This window comes from Triturus cristatus, chromosome 3_2, assembly GCF_964204655.1.
Source record: "Triturus cristatus chromosome 3_2, aTriCri1.1, whole genome shotgun sequence".
Lineage (NCBI taxonomy): Eukaryota > Metazoa > Chordata > Amphibia > Caudata > Salamandridae > Triturus > Triturus cristatus.
In genome coordinates, this window is record NC_140584.1 from 809,501,957 (window position 1) to 809,522,734 (window position 20,778).

Sequence of the window (20,778 nt, forward strand, 5' to 3'; positions counted from 1 at the left end):
CCAAGTCAGTTGATTATTTTAAATAATAAGTTGTTTTGAGAAGGTGTTAGGAGCTTCAATTTTGGAAAGGAAGCGTTCTATCAAAGATGAAGGAGTCACACTATTATTGATAAATCAGGTTGGTATTTTGGTAGGCAAAAACATCCACCATGACATTCGTAAAATATTTTCCAAAAGACACATCAGCACGTTTATAAAACCTCAAAAACGCAGCACTGCACGTGTAATTCACCAAAAAAGCAATTATTAATATACTGATCCACTTACACAAGAGCTTGAAAGCAGCTTTTTGCTAAAATATTCTGCTTTTAAATACCTAAGTAAAAATATGTTCCAGTCATGAGACAATACAAAACCACTGTGCCCATTCAATCTACTTCTGATTTAGTTTATAAAGACTTCAGTAAAATAATATAAATAAACTCCTCCTCTAAATAAAATATACACATCCCAACTATGTACACACAAGTAAACATATTTACAATCAAGCGCCTGAAAATAAGGTTTCCTTTCCTCCTTAAAATACACCGTCCATCACAATTTATGAAACTGGTATACAATTAAAGCGAAATCCATAGTACAGTTTAATATAAAATTTGTTTTTAATGCACATTTTATTTTAAAAATGTTTTTAGAAAATATTTATCTGTACACTAAAAGATATCCAATCACACACATTTGTTTTACAGAATGTGCACCGATACATGACCAACATTAGTCAATTTATGAATATGAAAAGCCATCAAGATGGAAAACATCCTGCAACCCTCTCCACAAACAATTCTTAACAAGTATATTTTACTACAGCTTTTTACAAAGCGATCACCTTCTTCTACCCTGCATCACATTCACAATCATTCCTCTCACCCTCTACGGACTTTCACTGCATTTTGCACTAACAAATCTCCAAAACAAGCCACCACAAAATATTGTTTCAGGCCATCAGCTAAGTACACCGTTACCTTACCATCCACTGTGCAATGTTCCTTCTCAAGGAACGTATATATGACTCAACCTTCTCTTCCCCGATCAACAAAAGATGCCTACTTTGAGGTGGATATCTGCTCTTAAAAGCTGTGGAAGTCCTAAATTACGGAGTGCCTGTTAACTTCTATACCCCGAAACACTGTTTTCTTACCTAATAAAAAAAAAATAGTGTTGTCTTTCTTTCCTTTTTCCCCACAAAATCCTGCACTGTATGCCTCACAAGAGTCTCAGCCTCGTTCTTCAATCCTTAAGATAGTTCTTGGTACAACTTTATATTTCCCTTTTTAAACGTACAAAATGTACAAACCTTTACAAACATATTTTAACCTCTTGTGGGAGAAAGCAAGTCTCGTCAGAAATAGGAATCTGTTGTGACATGTAAATCAAGTGCAGTCGGGAGCGGCGTAAGTGGAGCAGGCGGGCAGATTTTGCCTTTTGTGGTGCAATAGTGTATTTTAGTTTGACAGGCAGATATTATCAAATGCAGATTATCGAGCGATGAAAGAAGCTTGCTACAAGAAAATATGGTTAGAAATGTACCATTGTGCAGCACTTTCATACATGTAGTGTACCATATATTTAATGTACAGAGTGCCTATTCTGGATGTTGGTGGAAATCCATTTTTCTGCACCGAATAAACGTAGACAAAAACAAAGGCTAGCAACATCCTCATTGATAAAACTTGTAAGAGATCTTACTACTTAATGCCTTGCAAAGCCCTTAGATTGGAAGCCTCCCTCTCCTCATTTCGAATTACAAAACATATTGCATTATCTACTAATTCTTTTTCATGAGTGCTAGATATCTCCTACCAGCAGAGCATTTTTTAAAATTACTATTTTGAGATATTAAGAAAAAATCTTCATTTACTTTTTCAATATCCTATGTCAAGTTTAGGTCATGAAAGTGCTTTACAAAGAACCTATACATTTTAGTATTTTGATAGATGAACTCGCAGAGTGCTGACCTACAAACCAGAGGTATGTAAACATCTCGAATGCCAATGCTTACAACAGCAATGGCTTTCCACAAGCATTGATGCCTGCATAGTAAAGTCTCCTGAAAATGCACAAAACACTCAGATACCACTCCTCTTTCAATAACTTAAGCTCAAAGAGCATGAACCTCTCTATTTATAACCTATACGTTCACACTGAACTCGGAATCAGTTAAGTAGTTGCCACAATGGTCCCGCCCTCCAAGTGTTGTTGGGCATTAGTGTTTTTTCCACAGAACACCTTCATAAGCTTTGAAACATAAAGCATGCATAGAGCCTCGGCCTGCGAGGAGTGACACGGAAATAATGCTGTGACCAGTGTGCAATAAAATATCCAGTTGTACAAAAGTAGCATACCCATTTGTGAACGAAACCAGGGACTGAGAGCCTATGTAGTAATATGAAAAACACAAAACTAGGAATTGACCCTTTCCATTGAAAAGCAACGAAAACTGAAGGAATCCTAAATTATCCATAACAGCATCTCCTGAAGATCCATATCGGGAAGAGGATAATCTACTGATATCCTCATTAGACAACACGAGGGATGCCAAGTCAACATACAATATTGCTTTTGTCTGCTTGCCTGCCTCATGAGTATTTCTAAAACTCTATAATGCAATATCAAAATACAATGTATGAGACAATTAATGCCACCCTAAATTAGCCTCTTGAAGCGAGTGCAAATCAAGGGCTATGGATTTATAAGCTAAACTCTATTCCTTCCTCGTATCGCAGAAGTTCTAACAGCATTCTTTGCTATTTAAAGAAAGACACTGGTGTAGCTCCTCTTCCCCTTCTATGTGGTTAGCAGCTATGATGGGACTGCAGCCCTTTAACTAAGAATCCACCTAATCCTCTGAAAGTGGAGTAGTGCAATACAGATGCTCCCAGTCATGTAGTTCTATCCATTAACCAAGGAGCACCTCAGTGACAACTGCATTTTAATAAGGCCATTCATTTTGTCAAGAAGTTGATTAGGAGTAAGTACATGTTCAGTTGCTGACTCCTAACTGCCCCAATTCTGCTTGAACGTAATACTCTAGGGAGCAGTAATTCAACCACTTTGTTTAGTTGCTTGATAAACATGTCCATTAATGTGACTAATTCATGATGCTTATACATGTGAATTAACAGAATGGGTGCTCTTCACTTTTAAGCCCGACCACAGTCCTCACTGAATGACAGGGATGTGTGAATGAATATGATCAGGTTTGATAGTGTTATTTGCATAGGCAACAGAAGCTGTGCCCAGAAATAGGGCTGTCCGCACCAATGTTCATTAGTAGCCTCCTTGAAAAAGGCCAATCGCAGCAGAAGATGACAGGTACGCTTCTAGTGAAGAAATGAGAGGTATTCATCTGCACGCAGTCCATCACTGCGGTTCCCGAGTGTTATACTCCGTCCCTTCCGACGTGCGCCGCTTGCTTGAGCCCCATAACTTTCGGGATCGCATCTGTTGAAATCAATGTGAGAACAGCAAGATATGGGCTGGTCAATAGAGTGAATGTTATATTTGGAGAGTAATTCATAACAATTATACAATTATATTACTGCTACCCTCTGTTGTTGTGGTTAAATTAGGTAGTTGCCACATTGGTGCTTCCATCGACGTGTGCTTGGCATTAGTGTGTTTATAGATTAAAAAAATTAGTCTTCGAGCATTTTGTAATAATAAAGCTCATTTGACTCTAAAATGAAACTTAGTGTGTTATTGTCAACACAGTGCCACCTTCGCAGTAGCACCAACTAAGACCGCATGTACAATGTAGACGCTCTTGATCCTCCACCGGAGAAGTTAGCATGCAATGGAAAGATGAAGCTAACGTGGACTTGATTACTTTGCTTTAGACATAAAGGATGAAAGTAGGTATTTACCTCTGCTGGCTTTCCAACACCAACAATGATTATTTTGCCGTCCTCCAGACCAAGCAGTATGTGGCTGTTTTCTTTGTTGACAGACACACAGTGAATTGGTGCCCGCATGGCTAATGGCGACACACTCAGACTTAGGCTGCAACAAAAATAATAAATGAGTACACAACTTTTTAAAGATATCAGTAACTAAATTATATAAATACAACAATTCTCTCTTTTCTTTCTTTCAAGAGAAATTGCTACAGACTCGATATCTAATTAATTAAGTAGAGTTGGTGTTCAGCTCATTCATCGTGACCAGCAACGTTTAAGTCCAGGATGTTCCTTCGCTCATCATGTTGCAAGGCAGATGCCCAGTCAAAAACACGTTAATTTATTGTGCCTTGTTTGTTGGTGAACGAGAAGGTAGTTTATAATTCACACTCCGTAACTGTCAAGTAAATATGCACTCAAAAGCCTTGCAGGAGTGTTTTACTTTGCTGTACAAATTCATTTTCGAGACTAAAAATCAGATAAATACAATCAGATTTAAGGACAAATGACTTCTACAAATCTGCTCAAAACTGCATGGATTATTCACTAGACCGAATGAATGCAACGTCTTGCAGTCTGACAAATCATTTCAGTTTTCTCTGAACAATTTACTTTGTGATACAATCATGTCATGCCTGATTCATCTGTGGTATATTCTAAATGAACAGGTTACTTTCCTTCGGTAATGCTCTTTCAGGCAGAGACGCTTTCTACCCACAGATTCCTTACCTTTTAAATATTCCCCAGGCGTCAGACTGGATCTTTAAACTTTTCAGCAGTACCTCTGAGCCCCAGTAGATGGCCCTGTGTTGCTCCGCACTGATGTCATTCCACTTGGGAAATGATGTGTGGAGCCCATATAGGTGCCACTCATGCGCTGATGTCCGTTCCTTTCTTTCCGAACCAGTACACGCAGATCCAGACATACGAAGCCTATATAGGTGCAACTTCCATGCACTTACGCCAGTTGCTTTTGAGAATGTCCACATCCCCAGACGCAGAGCCACAAAAGCAAACTTGGTGTGACGAATGTGCAGATCCACAACACGGAGAGGATGGGAGGGTCATTGAGGAATCTGCAACATGATAAAGTCCCTACCAGAAAGAGTGTTACAGAAGGTAAATAACTTGTTCTTCTGGTAAAGACTTCTAGCCACATGTTCCTCAACATTCGAATAGATACTAAAGCAGTATCTATTTGGAGGTGGGTCTGTGGAAGGAGTCAAACAATAAACTCCTGCAGGACCAAGTGGGTGAACCTGACTGTCCAGAAAATAATCCTTTGTGACCGTGTAAAGGGAAGCCCAGGTAGAAACTTGACCGTGTAAAGGGAAGCCCAGGTAGAAACTTGGCAAATGTCCAGGACAGGGACTACGCATGCCAATACAGTGGTAACAGCTTTGGCCCTGGTAGAACGAGCAAGCAGGCCTTCTGGAAGATGATTTTTAGCCAATGCTTAGCAGATCCTAATGCAAAGCATGATCCAGCAGGAGATTGTTCTCTTCTGCAGAACCTTGCTTTCTTTGCGCTTCAGAGAACCCCACAAAGAGCTGATCGTCCACCCGGTGCTATTTGGCTTGATCTTTGTAAGAGCTCAGCGCTCTCTTAGGGCCCAAGTGACAGAGTCTCTCCTCCTCCTTAGAAAGGTGATATTCTGACAGACTGGAAACGGTGTCACCACTTTAGGAAGGAAGGATCTCTGTGTCCACAAAACCAGCTAAGAAGAAGGTGGTATTCGGCAGGTTGGCACAGAGAGCTTGAAGCACACTCACAAGCTGTGCCAATGTAATGATGATGAGGAACACTATTTTGAGGGTGAGAAGCTGCAAGAAGCAGCTGGAAGCGGCTCAAAGAGAGTGCACATCTGAAATGTAGGATCAAGTTAAGTTCCCACTGTGGCACGAGAAAGGGAGTGGGAGGAAACAAATGTAAAAGTTTCAAAAATACATAATAACTAGGGACATAAACGATGAGGACTGATCTGGCAAACTCAAAAAAGCTGAAAGGTTCCCTTTAATTGTGCCCAGGGCACAGCCTTGCCGAGCCAGGGACAAAGCAAATAACAAAATGTCAGATTACTTTGCGTGGGAGTTGTCTATCTGCTGAGTACCACACCATGCCACAAATTGGTCCCAACAACAGACATATACCGTTTTTTTTGTCAAGGCACAACAGGCGGCCAACATGATATCAACCAACGGGAGCAGAACCCTGCCCTACTGCTGCTACAGCAGATCATCCCAGAAGAACAGACCAGGAGTTCTGGATACCATACTCTCTGTGCTCAATCTGGGGCCACAAGGACGATTTGGGCACTATCAGTCCTGATGTTCTTGGGAACTCGGAGCAGGAGTCGTATTGGCTGAAAGGCATTTAGGAGCCGTGAGTTCCACTTGAGCCAGGATGCTTCCCCAAGCGAGAGTCGCCTCAGAAGCTCCAATGTGCGGTAATACTGACACCGCACACTCTTGGCTGTGTCAAACAGATCCAGCCAAGGTTCTCACCATATGCTGAAGAGACTTTGCGTCACCTCCTGGCATAACTGACACTTGTGATTCACTAGGCACGGACAGCTGAGCTTGTCTACCTGGCATTCAACTATCCTTCCTGGTAGTTCGCCATCAGACCAATTCCGTGGAGGTGTAGCCACTTCCCGACCCTGTATGTTGTGGTACTACATGGCAGTGGTGTTGTCTGTGAGCACCTGTACCAGCCAACCCTTTAAGGATGGAAGGAAAGCTTTCAACACCAAGCGTATGCCCCACTGCTCCAGAAGATTGAAATGGAGCTAAGACTCCGCTGGAAACAAGAGGCTTCTGCTCTCCACCTGTCCTAGATGGCCACCCCAAGCAAGAAGCAATGGATCGGTCACCACTGTCAGCTCTGGGTGGGTCTGTATGCCGCTGACCTAATCGCAGTCCAGTTACCACTACCGCATATATCATTTGCAGTCTCCTCTGAAATCTGAACATGGTCGGAGAGGTCCCCTTGATGTTGGGCCTACTGAAACTTTAGATCCTACTGCAGAGCTAGCATATGCCACCCTGGGTGCTCGATCAGCAGGATGTAGTAGGCCATCAGTCCCAGCCGTCTCACAGTCAGGACTGAGTCCGAAAGATCAAGATCATAGTCTGAATGTTCTGGACTCTCCCAGGGAAAAAGCATGAAACCGAGACATGTCCAGGATGGCCCAGATGAATGGGGGCATCTGAAAAGGATACAAGTGTGACTTTGGCATGTTAACAGTGAACTCCAATCTTGACAGGAAATGCACTATAGTCTGGAGGTGTTGGACGACTGCCTGGGGTGATCCAGCCTTCTACAGTCAGTTGTCGAGATGGGGGAAGACTGGCAAACCTGAACTTCAAAGGTATGCTGCCACCACCACCAACACTTTCGTGAAGACCCAAGGGACCCTATTGAAACTAAAAGGGGAGCACAATAAACTGAAAATGCTCCTATCCCTCCACGAACCGCAGATAGCACCGGTGGGCATTCATGACGAGTATATGGAAATAGGCATCCTGCAGGTCCAATGCCCCCATCCAGTCTCTAGGGCAGACCGGCCCTGGCCCAGTGTGAGCATTTTGAATTTTTCCTTCTGGAGTAAGTAGTTGAGGGGGAGGGTGTAGTTCTTACATAGGACAAAGGACCCTGTCCTTCTTGGACAGCAGTATAAACTGGAATTACAACCATGTCCTGCTGCTGGGGCGAGCACCCTCTCGATAGCCCTTTTTGCCAAAAGGACATGCACTTCCTGCCGCAAAATAGATAGAGAGTCCTCCATCATTCGCTGGGAGGACGGTGGAGGGTGCGGCGGTGAGAGAATGAAACGAGGTCATATCTCTGCTGAATAATTTGTAGAACCCACCTGTCAGATGTTATGGCTTGCAAACTCTGCAAGAATCTTCAGATAGGGCCTCCCACTTGTGGCTGTGCTCCACTAAGGGCATGTTAAAGGGGTTTGGCAGGTTGGGCTGCAGAGGCTAGTGTACTGGCGGCCCATTGACCTTGATCGCGGGGTGCGGTGGGCACGACAGGATCAACCACGGAACTGCTAGGTGCCTTGTTGCAGTTGGATTGGTTGGCAGTATGGGGTACCTCCGCCAAAGTTGTGAAAAGAGTGGTAGGGCTCATGTGGCTGGTGAGGTGGGGCAGATGAGCTCAGGGAGCATGCCGTGGCCCTGCTCTCCTTGAAACGCGCAAGAACAAAGTCTGCTTTGTTCTCAAGCAGGCAAGAGCATGTCTTTGAGGGACTCATGGAATCGCTTAAAAAAACAGTGGACCACAGGCAAGCATGGTGGTGAATAGCGACCCAGGTGCCAATGGCTTGCCCGATGGAAGTGGTGGTGCCCAAGCCACGACAAATTGTGAACGAAGTGAAAACTTGGCCAAGTCACAACCGTCTTGTGTAGCCTGGGCAAGGACAGCTCAGAGAGCTTCAGGAACACCTGGGAGGACTTGAGCCACTAAATTCCAAAAGACGTGGGAAGAGTGCCCCAGCAGACAGCTGGGTTTTACAGATCAAAGTGCAAGGCTAGTGGACAAGAAAACCCCTTTCCTGAATGTCTCCAACCATTTTGACTCCTTTTCTGGAGGATTAGTTGAGAACATGTCCGGGTTTGTTTTGCTAGCAGACATCTGCACCACCAAGATTTCAGGTGAGGGGTGCTGACATAAAAATGACAGGTCCCCAGGGCGGTGGGGTCATGCCATCTGGTGGCTGTCAGGGGTGGGGAGGGCCAGAGCAAGGTTTGGCCCATGCCCCCAACAAAGTGTCTGTACAAACAAGTTATGTACCTGCAGTAATGTCTTATCTGGTAGAGACTATCTAGCCGCAGATTCCTTACATTAGAATTATTCCCAGGTGTCAGACTGGATCTGGAAAATCTTGAGCAGTACCCCTGCGTGCCATAAGGTGGCATCGTTTGGCTCTGCATCAGCACTGTCTGAACCAGAAGTGACATGCATTGTGCCTATATAGGTGCCACCCAGCGCCCTGACATCAGTTTCTTTTCACAACCTTTCTACGCCAAAAGTTTGGAATCATGCTAAAGGATGCTGATGTACGTGTGTGTAGCACTAACGGCCTCAGAAAGTACAAGTTACTTACCTCCGGTAATGATGTTTTTGGTAGAGACGATTCTAGCCGCAGATTCCTTAACGTAGAGGGCAAGACGAGCACGTCTTGAAGCCCGAAGGCATTTGCACCCTGTTCCCAAAATAAACGAAAAGCGTGAAAGGAAGGCCTGAAAATAGGCCAGGAACACGATCCGGATCCTCGTTGCACGCGGAAAAGAATGAAACTGACGTCAACGCGTCGGGGTTGTGCTTATGTGACCTCACTGACGTCACGCCCGTGGAAGACGGCGGGCGGAGTCGCGTGGTGACGGCGGGCGGAGTCGCGTGGTGCCGCCCCCCGGCACGCAGAAATGCTGGGACAAGAACATTTTCCAGGTCCAGTCTCACGCCTGGGGGTAATTATATGTTAAGGAATCTGCGGCTAGTAGTCTCTATCAGATTGTGTTCACAGAGTGGAGAGGATGAGAGGGTCGGTAAGAAATCTGCAGATAGACAGTCTCTATCAGATAAGCCGTTACCGAATGTAAGTAAATGCTCATCTGATAGCGACTTCTAGCAGTGGATTTATTACCTTAGAATAGATACCCAAGCAATAGCTGCACGGTGGTGGGATTGAGAACTGATTAAGCCAAAAAGTTCAGTTGGAGCGAACGAGCAAAGTGCCCGTCTGAATGTGTGCAGCGATACCCACGTTACTCCCTAACAGTTGTCCAGGACAACGACTTGGTGAGCTAATGCAGTGGTTGCAGCCTTGGCAGTTATGGAATGACCGCGCACGCCCTTAGGGGGTTGCATCTTGACCAGTGCCAGCAGATTTTTATTCAAAGAACTATCTATCGTGAGGTGGTCCTTTTCTACATGGGCTTTACCTTCTTCACCCCAACGTACCCAGCAAAGAGCTGCTCGTCCACCTGGAACCCTTTAGTACGATCAATGTTGAATGACAATGCTGACACCAGAGGCACCTATAAAAGACGTAAGTTCTAGGTCAAGTCCCAAGTCGGGTCTCTTATTATTTTTGCATTTGGTCTACTCTCAAAATCAGTGAAAGGCACAACTTATGGCCCTCTGCTTAAATTTCTTAACACCAAACTGATCCCCACCATTGCATATGGAAGTGAAATATTGAGAGGGAAGGATTCTGACACCTTTGATAGGTTGATTGCTAAAATGCATCTGCATATCTTTGGTTTACCACCATTTGTCCCCCAATCACAAGTGCCTCTAGAGTTCGGCCTTGTAAAACAAAGCCTAGCCAGACGCAGAGCAGTATTCAAAGCATGCCATCGATTTAAAAATGGTCACCCAGGATCCCTGAACAACTTGACCTGGAAAGAGTTAAGTGCTTTGACTGGATCCTTAACACATAGAGGTTATCTGGTATCCTTTCTCCAGCAGTTACAAGTGTTGGACTTGTTGACAATTCCGTGTTCAGTAGCTGCATTTAAAAGGATCATAAATAAGCAAACTCGTATGCTATCGAGGCTGGAAGACAAAAATGACTTGAGCCGAGCATGCAAATGAATGGCAAATTATTAACAATTACCCTGGGCCACAGGCCTGTTTGTAGGAGTGCTCTTCCAAGGCTTTATAATGTTTCTTTTTATAATACCGCTTTGGGGCCTTTCCAACCTTTTCAGGCTGCCGCCAGGGTCCAAGGCCCCACAAAAATGTGAAATGTAGGCTTTGTGGTAAGGCTGAGGAATGATTATGTTACTTACCAGTATGCATCTGTTCTTGGCATGTAGGGCTGCTGACATTCATATCTGTGCATAGATCGCCGCCTAGTGTTGGGTCCGGATGATTGCACATTGTTGTCCTGGAAGAGTCTTCGAAGTATCACGAGATAGGTGGCTCCTCCCCTGGACTACAGTGCGCATGGGCATCCTCTCCATCCTTAGATTGTTTTTCGCCATTGTGGCAGTGATGGAGTAGATACAGTAAGTGATGACCATGCTATACAGAAATTCTGAGTGCTGCAGCCGCGACAGGCGCCGGGAAGGAGGGTGGGCGATATGAATGTCAGCAGCCCTACATGCCAAGAACAGATGCATACTGGTAAGTAGCATAATCAGTTCGAGGCATGTGGGCTGCTGAATTCATATCTGTGCATAGAATATATAGCAGTACCTCCCCTAGCGGCGGCTACCTATGCCAGCTGCAGCAGTCTGGAAAAGAGTTTTGAGAACAGCCTGTCCTACAGCTGCCTGCTGTCTTGAGTGTACATCTACGCAGTAGTGTTTGGTAAATGTATGTATAGTGGACCATGTGGCTGCTCTACAAATTTCGTGTAAAGGGATGTTTCCTAGGAAAGCCATGGATGCCCCTAACTTTCGTGTTGAGTGGGCTCGTGGGGGATCCGTTAATGTGCGTTTAGCTTTGTGATAGCAAATCTGAATGCATTTAACGATCCATCTGGCTATTCCTGCTTTGGAAATGGCGTTGCCCTTGTGTTGTGGAGAGAAGGCAACGAAGAGTTGTTTAGTTTTTCTAAAATCCTTTGTCCTGTCAATATAGTACATGAGAGCCCGCTTTACATCTGGAGTATGGAGCATCCTTTCCGCGACATTTTGCGAATTTTGGAAGAAAACGGGCAGTTCGATAGTTTGGTTAATGTGGAACTGTGATATGACTTTGGGCATGAACTTGGGGTTGGTGCGTAGGACAACCCTGTTTGCGTGGACCTGAATGAATGGCTCCTGAATGGTTAGTGCCTGGAGTTCACTAACTCTCTTTAAGGAAGTGATGGCCACTAGGAAAGCCACTTTCCAGGTGAGGAATTGAATCTCACATGAATGGAGAGGTTCAAAGGGCGGACCCATCAGTCTGGTGAGGACCAAGTTGAGGTTCCACACTGGTGCTGGTGGGTGTCTTGGGGGAATTACTCGTTTGAGTCCCTCTAAGAACTCTTTAACGGCAGGTACTTTGAATAAGGAGAGGTGCTGCCTGTTTTGGAGGTAGGCTGCTATCGCGGTCAAATGGATGCGTATTGAGTTGTATGCCAGATTACAGCGGTACAGGTGTAAGAGGTAGCACATGATGTTTTGAATAGACGCGTCCAGTGGGTTAATGTCATTGTTGTTGCAGTAAATGACAAACCTTTTCCATTTGGCCGCATAGCAGGCTCTAGTAGTGGGCCTCCTGGCTTCATTGATGATAGTCATACAGTCAGGTGGTAAGTTTAGGTAGCCAAACTCTAAGACCTCAGGAGCCAGATCGCCAGGTTCCGCTGTTGGGGATCTGGGTGCTGAATTTTGCCATGGTTCTGCGTTAAAAGCGCTGGTTTTATCCGCAGTCTTTGATGAGGCACCACGGAGAGTTACAGAAAGGTGGTGTACCACGGCTGGCATGCCCACGTTGGAGCAACTAGGATAAGGGTGAGTGAGTGTTGCCTGAGTTTGCGCGCCACCAGCGGTATTAATGGTGCTGGGGGAAAAGCGTACGCAAATTTGCTGGACCAGTTCATCCATATCGCATTGCCCTGCGACTGTGGGTGTGGGAACCTGGCGGCAAAGCTTTGGCATTTTGTGTTTTCTTTGGTTGCGAATAGGTCTATTTCTGGATGACCCCATTGTTGGAAGTACGGTTGGAGAACTGATGGGTGTAGCTCCCACTCGTGCATCTGGTGGCTGTGTCTGCTGAGCAGATCCGCCATCTGGTTGTCCTTGCCCGGGAGGTGTTCCGCCATGAGGAACATGTTCCTCTGAATGGCCCACTTCCACATGCTCTGAGCCAGATGAGACAACTGTGGAGAGTGTGTTCCTCCCTGCTTTTGTATGTAGTACATGGCAGTCATGTTGTCCGTCCGGATCAACACAACCTTGTTGCACAAGTGTACTTTGAATGCCTTCATGGCTAGGAAGATTGCCATCAGTTCCAGAAGGTTGATGTGCATCTTCTTTTGTTGGGTCGTCCATAGTCCCTGCACTGTGTAATTGAGCACATGCGCTCCCCATCCCTGGAGAGACGCGTCCGCTGTCAGTATGATTTGTGGAACAGGCTCTTGGAACGGTCGGCCCTTGCAAAGGTTTTGTGTATTCCACCAATGCAGAGAGTTGTATGCCCGACCGCTCACCAACACTAGGTCTTTTAGTTGCCTGTGAGCCTGATTCCATTGACGTGCCAAGCACTCCTGAAGCGGGCGCATATGTAGTCTTGCGTGCGGGACTATGAAAATGCAGGAGGCCATCATGCCTATCAACTGCATGAACACTCGCGCAGGAAGGGAGTGTTGAGGTTTGAATTTTGAGATCAGCAGTTGCATGCTGTTGATTCTCACTAAAGTAGGCTGAGCTGTGGCAGCCAGAGTGTTGATTGTGGCGCCTAAGTATTGTTGCACATGGGCAGGTTGGAGATGTGATTTTGAGTAATTTAGTGAGAATCCCAGATCGTGAAGAAGGTGAATGGTGTGGGACATGTGGGCGGCACATTGTTGTGCTGACTTGGCTTGAACTAGCCAGTCGTCCAGATAAGGGAAGACGTGAATGTTTTGTCTTCGCAGATGCGCGGCCACTGTCGCCAGGCACTTGGTAAAGACCCTGGGTGCTGTCGTGACTCCGAAGGGGAGAACTTTGAACTGATAGTGATTCCCTTGAATAGTGAACCTGAGGTATTTCCTGTGTGAAGGGTGTATGGGTATGTGGAAATATGCATCCTTCAGGTCTACCGTGGCTAGGAAATCCCCCTGACTGAGTAGTGGGAGAACCTGCTGGAGGGTGAGCATATGGAAATGCTCTGACAGAATATATAGGTTTAGGGGTCGCAGGTCTAGAATAGGTCTGAGCGAGCCGTCCTTTTTTGGGATTAAGAAGTACAGAGAGTACACCCCTGTTCCCTGCTGGTCGAGGGGCACTACTTCTATTGCCCCTTTTGCAAGCATAGCTAGCACTTCTTGCTGGAGTAAAGCTAAGTGCTCGGCTGACATAGGACGGTGCTTTGGTGGTATGTTGGGTGGAGTGGAAGTTAGTTCTACACAGTACCCGTGCTGGATGATGTCCCTGACCCACCTGTCTGTGGTAATGGTCTTCCACGCGGACAGGAACAGCTGGAGTCATCCCCCGACAGGTGTTATGTGGTCGGGGGGTAAGGAGAGGGCGTCACTGTTTGTTTTTTGGAGAGGACCTGGTGTTGCCATAGCCACGTTCCCCTGCCTTTGGTGCTGGATCCACGATATCCACCCCTGTTGTTTTTGTCATAGGTGGTTTGTGTGCCACTTTTAGCACACTGCTGTTGTGACCCCTGACCCCTTGTTGCTCCCCTATTTCCGGTGCGACGAAAGGAGCCACTACGAAATTGCTGCGTCTGCAGAGCCCCCATTGATTTCGCAGTGTCAGTGTCTTTCTTTATTTTTTCTAGGGTATTGTCAACGTCTGGGCCAAATAAGTATTCTGTGTTAACTGGTAAGTTCAGGATATTGTTCTGGATCTCGGGTTTGAAGCCTGAGATTCGTAACCAGGCATGGCGTCGTAGCATGACGCTTGTGTTTATTGCCCTAGCTGCTGTGTCAGCTGCGTCAAGGGCGCATTTTATGGATGCATTAGTGAGGAGTTGTCCTTCTCTGATGAGTAGCTCCGCTGACTCTTTATACTCATCTGGTAGATGTTGGAGCAGTGACTCTAGCGTGTCGTAATGTGACCTGTCATAACGTGCCAGGAGTGCCTGTGTATTGGCAATGCGCAGGATGTTCGCTGCTTGCGCTGCAATGCGTTTGCCCGATGTTTCTAGTACTTTTGACTCCTTGTCTGGGGGAGGAGCATCACCAGTTGTTTGTGAGTGGGCCCTCTTGCGAGCATTGGCAACCACCATGGAGTCTAATGGCAACTGACCCCTAATGTATTTAGGGTCACCGGGTGCAGGCTTGTACTTTTTTTCAATCCTTGGATTTAACACCCGTGCTCTTGTGGTGTCCTTGAAAATGTCTTTGGCAGGTTTGAGAACCCCTTTTAACATGGGCAGAGTTTTTACAGTTCTTTCTGAAGATGCGAAAGTGTCAAGCAGGAAGTCTTCCTCAATGGCATCAGAATGGAGTTCCACCCCATGATGAGCAGCAGCCCGTTCGATGAGGGCATTAAAGGCAGCTGTGTCCTCTGTGGGAGAAGTTTTCACGTTATAGAGTTGCGCATCTTGGGTATGTGGCGCGACACTTTGGTCTGTGGGGTCATCCCATGCCTGATCCGGGTCTTGTAGGTGCTCATCAGGATCTACGTCCCCAGGGTAGATGGTATCCTCCCCGCCATAGTCCTGTATTGCGTCCGATTCGGAAGGGGTAGGAGAAAAGGACTGCGGATCTGGTTGGAAGTGTTCCTGGTGCACTGGTTCCTGCCCCGCTGGCAGCTTGCGTTTAAGTGGAATTTTGTAGGGCTCCTCTTCCCTAACTGGCGTTATTTTGCGCTTGTGGAGCATTAACCTGCCAGTGTCGGCATCAATAAATTGTGGCCCCGAAGAGTCTTGTTCTGTAAGGCCAGAGGTGGTGGACTGTGTGTGGAGGACACGTGTCCGAATTTGGAATAGTTTCGGTGCCGAGGCCGGTGGCAACCCAAACGTAATGTTGGTTGGCTCCGAGTGCACTTTACAGGGTTTGGTTGTGTCGGGACCCGAGATAGAGTGGAGGGTTGCCCGGTCACGGATGCGTTGCAAAGATGCGGAGACCTGCTGCACAGTGAACGCAGTTGGTGGTTTGATGGGCACCTTAGTAGTAGGCGTCGAGGCCAGCCCCGACTTTTTTGTAGGAAGGGGGTCACTGGTCTGAAGGGAGGTATCGACATTTGACGTAGTCGAGGACTTAGTCGGCGCCGTTGCGCTAGACGTTGACGTAGCTGGGGCGGCCATTTTAACTGCGGAGGTTATGGCCTTCGATGTCGGCGCCGAAGTTCTCGGTGCCTTGCGTTGCCCGAGGGCTTGCTTTTTCTGGGTGCCAACCGCATCCGCTGCGGTGAGCTCGGCACCGAAGTCTCTTTGTACGCGGTCGGAGCCGACGACTTTTTTCGGCGTCGGAGGAGTGGATGGTTTCGACGCCGTCGATCCAACCACCACCAGTTTCACTTTCGTTTTCGAAGGGACTGGAGTGATGGATGTTTTTGGGTTTAAGAACCCGGTCGTCTTCGGTAATATTGGCTCTTGCAAAGTGTTCGAGGCCGGACCGGAAGGCGGGGCCGAAGAACCATGTGTTTGATCTTGGGTAAGGCCCGAAGGCGATCCCTCGACCGGAGCCTGATGACGACGCACTGTTTCGGCCTCCGTTTCGACGGATTGGCCTAGCTCCTCAGGAGAGCTGTCTTCTTCGGCCCATAGGCCTCGTCGAAGTCTCCTACCTCATCGACGGTTTCTTCACGTCGAAAGATCACTTCATCGTCGTCGTCCGACCGGGAATCATGTTCTGAAGCGGGGCTCGAGACTACTACTTCCACGCTCTCGGCGTCCTCGTCCTCGGTGCTGAAGATGTTGGTGGGAGCAGGCGCTGCTTGCTGCGCCTCCAGCCTCGCTGCCCGTCGATTCCGCAGAGTCTTCTTAGATCGGAATCGTGCACAGGCCATGCATTTCGATTCGTCTTGATCCGGCGAGAGACATTTATTGCAGACTGGGTGGACGTCGATATGAGGGTACTTCGCGTGGCATAATGGACACCTCTTGAATGGAGTCCTCGATTCCATCATCGATCGAACTTCGATGTTCGGACCAAACCGGTCTGAAAGTTGGAAGAAGGTGCGGAGCACTAAAGCTAGTAGTCGACACCGAACGGTAAATGTACCGACGAAAACTAAAGGCCTTTTGGCCTAAAACTGAATATTCCTAAGTTGAGCTAAGATAGCACATCCGAACCCAATGGCGGAAAAAAACAATCTAAGGATGGAGAGGATGCCCATGCGCACTGTAGTCCAGGGGAGGAGCCACCTATCTCGTGATACTTCGAAGACTCTTCCAGGACAACAATGTGCAATCATCTGGACCCAACACTAGGCGGCGATCTATGCACAGATATGAATTCAGCAGCCCACATGCCTCGAACACGTTAATACATAGTCTATGTATGTGTCCTAACTTTTTAGGTGCACGAAGGGAGTACCTCAGGAAGCGCCTAGTTAAGTTCGGGGCTCGTACTTGTAGGCATGCAGTTGTTGGTAGGCTTCAAGCAATCAACACAACATTGAATCGAGGCGTTGTAAATTATTATTGTCATTTTCAGAACGAATATAGACTGTATTTTCCAATGTTCTTAAGTACCCGACAATATTTAGTTGCCTTGTTATTTAAAAGTGTCACCCACTCTATAAGGTCATTTGTCTTCGTCCCGGTGAGATCTATTAATTACCACATTGCACTTATGATCTGCTCTTTTTTGTTTCACCCTCATCACTGCTTCTTTTTGGCACAGTATTTTAAGCGATCCATACTCCGATGCATCCACGAGCTAAGTTCTACCTCATGAGCACTGACTAACATGGTATTCCTCTTAGAAATAAGTCATCTACGGTTTGAGTATTCACAAGGCTTTTTCAGCCAGTTGTGAGAGTCTAAATGTAAGTGGATATGTCAGTGAATAACTCAACTTTAGCATGAGTGATGGTATAAAAGAGTGAATGATTATTTGTAGATATTACAACAGCAGCACGTTAATGCATAAGGATTGCAAGCAAAATAAGCACTTTACTGCTGAACAGGTTTATGCCCTTCGGGAGATCAGGCTTAAGGGTATTTTATTAAAAATCACCCCTGTGGATTTTTAATATATATTCCTGTGTTCAGCTCATTCTGACTAATCCTGATATTATATTGTTCTAATTGTTAGTCTGGTTCAGTTTAAATTGACTGTATGTTATTGATATTGCTTTTAACAAGTTTAAATGGACATGTAATCATTTTAATTTACCATGCATTTTAAATAAATAAAAATAAATACTGACAACGCTCTTTTTCAGTCCAGGGGGTGGAGTCACTCCTCTTCTTCCAAAGGTTGAGGAGGAGCAACCAAGGCAGGTAGGGTGATATTTTGACCCATATGAAAATGTGTCACTACTTTCTGGAGAAAGAGGGCACGAGTTCTCAGACACAGTTTGTCTGAGTAGAATATCGTGTAGGGAGGTAGGTAGGGGCCATCCAATCTCCTGACCGATGTTATGGCCACCAGAAAAGTTTTGATGGTCAGTAAATGGAGTGAACAGTTGTGTAGCCGCTTGAAGTACGAACACATCAGAATGGGGCATAATAAATGGTCGTGGAGGGAAAAGGTGCTGGGGTCTCCTTAGAAAACGAGTCACAATGGGTAACTTGAGCAAAGAAGGTTAGTCCGGCAACCAAAAAAAAGACAGAATTGCTGAAAGGTAACTTTTGACAGTGCCCAAAGCAGAGCCTTGCTGGACCAGAGAAAGAATAAACAAAACATGGTGAAAGGGTGCAGAAAGAGGATCAATATTCTTAGAGGCACACCATGTCATAATTGTGTCCCAACGGCAGGCGTATACCAGTGCTTAATTTGAGAATGCTCGGCATCGGCACTTAATTTTCAGCACTGGCACTTATGACAGTTTGCACATGGTGGCACTGTCAGTTGAATTTAGAGATAAGGACAACAGCTGGTTATTGATTCAATACACAATAATAAATTACTAATACCTTCGATCCAGGCCGTTTTTATAGCTTTGGGGCCTGGAATTGTCACAATTTCAAGAGTGTTATGATTAGTAGTGTGTTGGTACTGTCACTGGCAGCTCTGGCAGAGGCAATGGGTGGTGCAAGCTGAAGTGGCCTCCTGACCAGGGCCCTGGCACTTATTTTATCACAAATTAAGTACTGGCTTTTACCATATACCGTTTCGGTGGCGGGGTGCCTGGCTGTCAGAATAACATTGCAGACTTTGGCTGGGGAGGTCAAAAGCTGTCAACTGCTGCTGCTCAATCGTCAAACATGAAGGTAGAGCATACACAGGTTTGGGTGGAGCATCCTGCCCTGCTGATGTGACAGAACTTACACCCGAAGGGGCAGCCTGATCGAAGGACTGATACTCATTCTCAGGAGTTCAGGATATCAAACTCTCCATGCCCAATCCAGAGCCGCAAGAATTACTTTAGCCCAGTCATTCTTGATCTTCTTGAGAACTCCAGGCTGATGTTGAATCGGCAGAAAGGCGTACAGGAGGCCTGAGCTCCACCGAGACAAAAAGTGTCTCCGAGCAAGAGCTGCATTGCTCACTACAATGTGCAGAACTGCTGACATTGAACATTCTTGGCAGTGGCGAACATATCTAACCAAGGTTCTCCCCAGTCTAGTAAGAGACATAGCACCACCTCTGGCTGGAGATGCCATTCGTGATCCACTAGGCATCGATGGCTGAGTTTGTCCACTCCAGCGTTCAGAAAGCCCGCCAGGTGTTGATCCACCAGGAAAATAACTGACTTTCCAGCCATGTCCAGAGATGCAGGGCCGTCGACCCCCACCTCGCCCTGTTGTATGCAGTACCACATGGCACTGGTGTTTTCAGTGAACACCAGCACTAGTCTTCCCTTGATTTAAGGAAGAAAGGCTTTTAATGCTAGTCAGAACCCCTGCAGCTCCAACATTTTGATGTGGAGCTGGGACTCTGCCAGAGATCAGAGTTCTCTGATCTCCACCTCTCCCAGATGGCCACCCCAGCCTATCTGTCACTACAATCAGCTCTGGTTGGGCCTGTAGCTAACCCAAACATGGTTTGGTAGCCACTAGTGCAGGCATTTTGCAGTTTCCTCCGAGATCAGGACCAGGTTAGAGAGGTTCCCCTGATGCTGCACCCACTAGGACTTCAGGTCCCGCTGCAGAACCCGCATATGCCAACGCAACAGTCATGCGTCACTAAGCAGGAGGCCATGAGGCCTAACAGCCTCCGTTAGCCTTACCGAAATCCAGGATCCAGGATCCGAATAGCCTAGACTGGCCGTTCTGGAGGGTAGGCCCAAAACTGCACTGTTTCCAGAACAGGTCCGATGAAAGGGAGCGTCTGAGAGGGAGTAAGGTGTGACTTTGGCACGTTGATATTGAGCCTCAGTGAGTGAAAGAGGTTCGCCGTAGTCTTGAGGTGGGAGATGACCACCTGGTGTGAGTCCGCTTTCAACAGCCAGTCATCGAGGCAGGGGAAAACAGGGGCCCTTGACGTTTGCAGGTGTGCTGCAACTACGACCATCACCTTGGGAAACAACCAACGGGTGCTACTAAGGCCAAAGGGAAGCACAGCAAACTGATAATGCTTGTGGATCATTGTGAACTGCAGGTAATGCCAGTGGGCAGGCAGGATGAGGATGTGGAAATAGGTGTCCTGCAAGTCCAGCGTGACCATCCAATCTCCAAGTTCGAGGACAGACAGAACTTGAGCCAAGGTAAGCATTTTGAACTACTTCTTCAGCGAAAGGTTGAGAGGGAGAAGATTTAGAATAAAGTGGAGGCCTCTGCCCTTTTTGGGTACCGGAAATTAGAGGGCATAGCAATCACAACCTACTTCGGATGTCGGCACCCTCTCAATGGCTTCTTGGCTAAAAGAGCTAGCACTTTCTGATGGAGCATGGATGAGTGGTCCTCCGTCAGCCGGTCATGAAGGGGACCATGGGTAGCGGGGCTTCCAGAAAGGGGATGGAGTAACCCTAATGAACTATTTAGAGTGCCCACTAGTCCGATGTTATGGAATGCCAGTGGGGACGATGATTTCGAATACTGCCTACCACTGAGTACCTGTGTTGGTATGAGGTCAAACTGAGTCTGCCAGCGAGTGATGGACTAGCCAGAAATCTGGCTAGTGGTCCTACGTAGTCTGTGGGAGCCGCGTCTGCAACCACGAAAA

General features: G+C 46.6%; 1 protein-coding gene across 2 annotated transcripts in view; it reads right to left on the reverse strand.

The window, feature by feature from the left end:
* Positions 1-1,512: 1,512 nt before the first annotated feature.
* Positions 1,513-20,778, reverse strand: part of NBEAL1 (neurobeachin like 1) — a 978,461-nt gene continuing 959,195 nt past the window's right edge. For both annotated transcript variants that reach the window (XM_085648956.1, XM_085648955.1), the window contains 2 exons: positions 3,864-3,999; positions 1,513-3,441 (listed from right to left, as the gene is read on the reverse strand). In XM_085648956.1, coding sequence (XP_085505082.1) covers positions 3,361-3,441; positions 3,864-3,999 — 217 coding nt within the window. In that variant the 3' untranslated portion in view covers positions 1,513-3,360. The remainder of the gene's footprint in view (positions 3,442-3,863; positions 4,000-20,778) is intronic.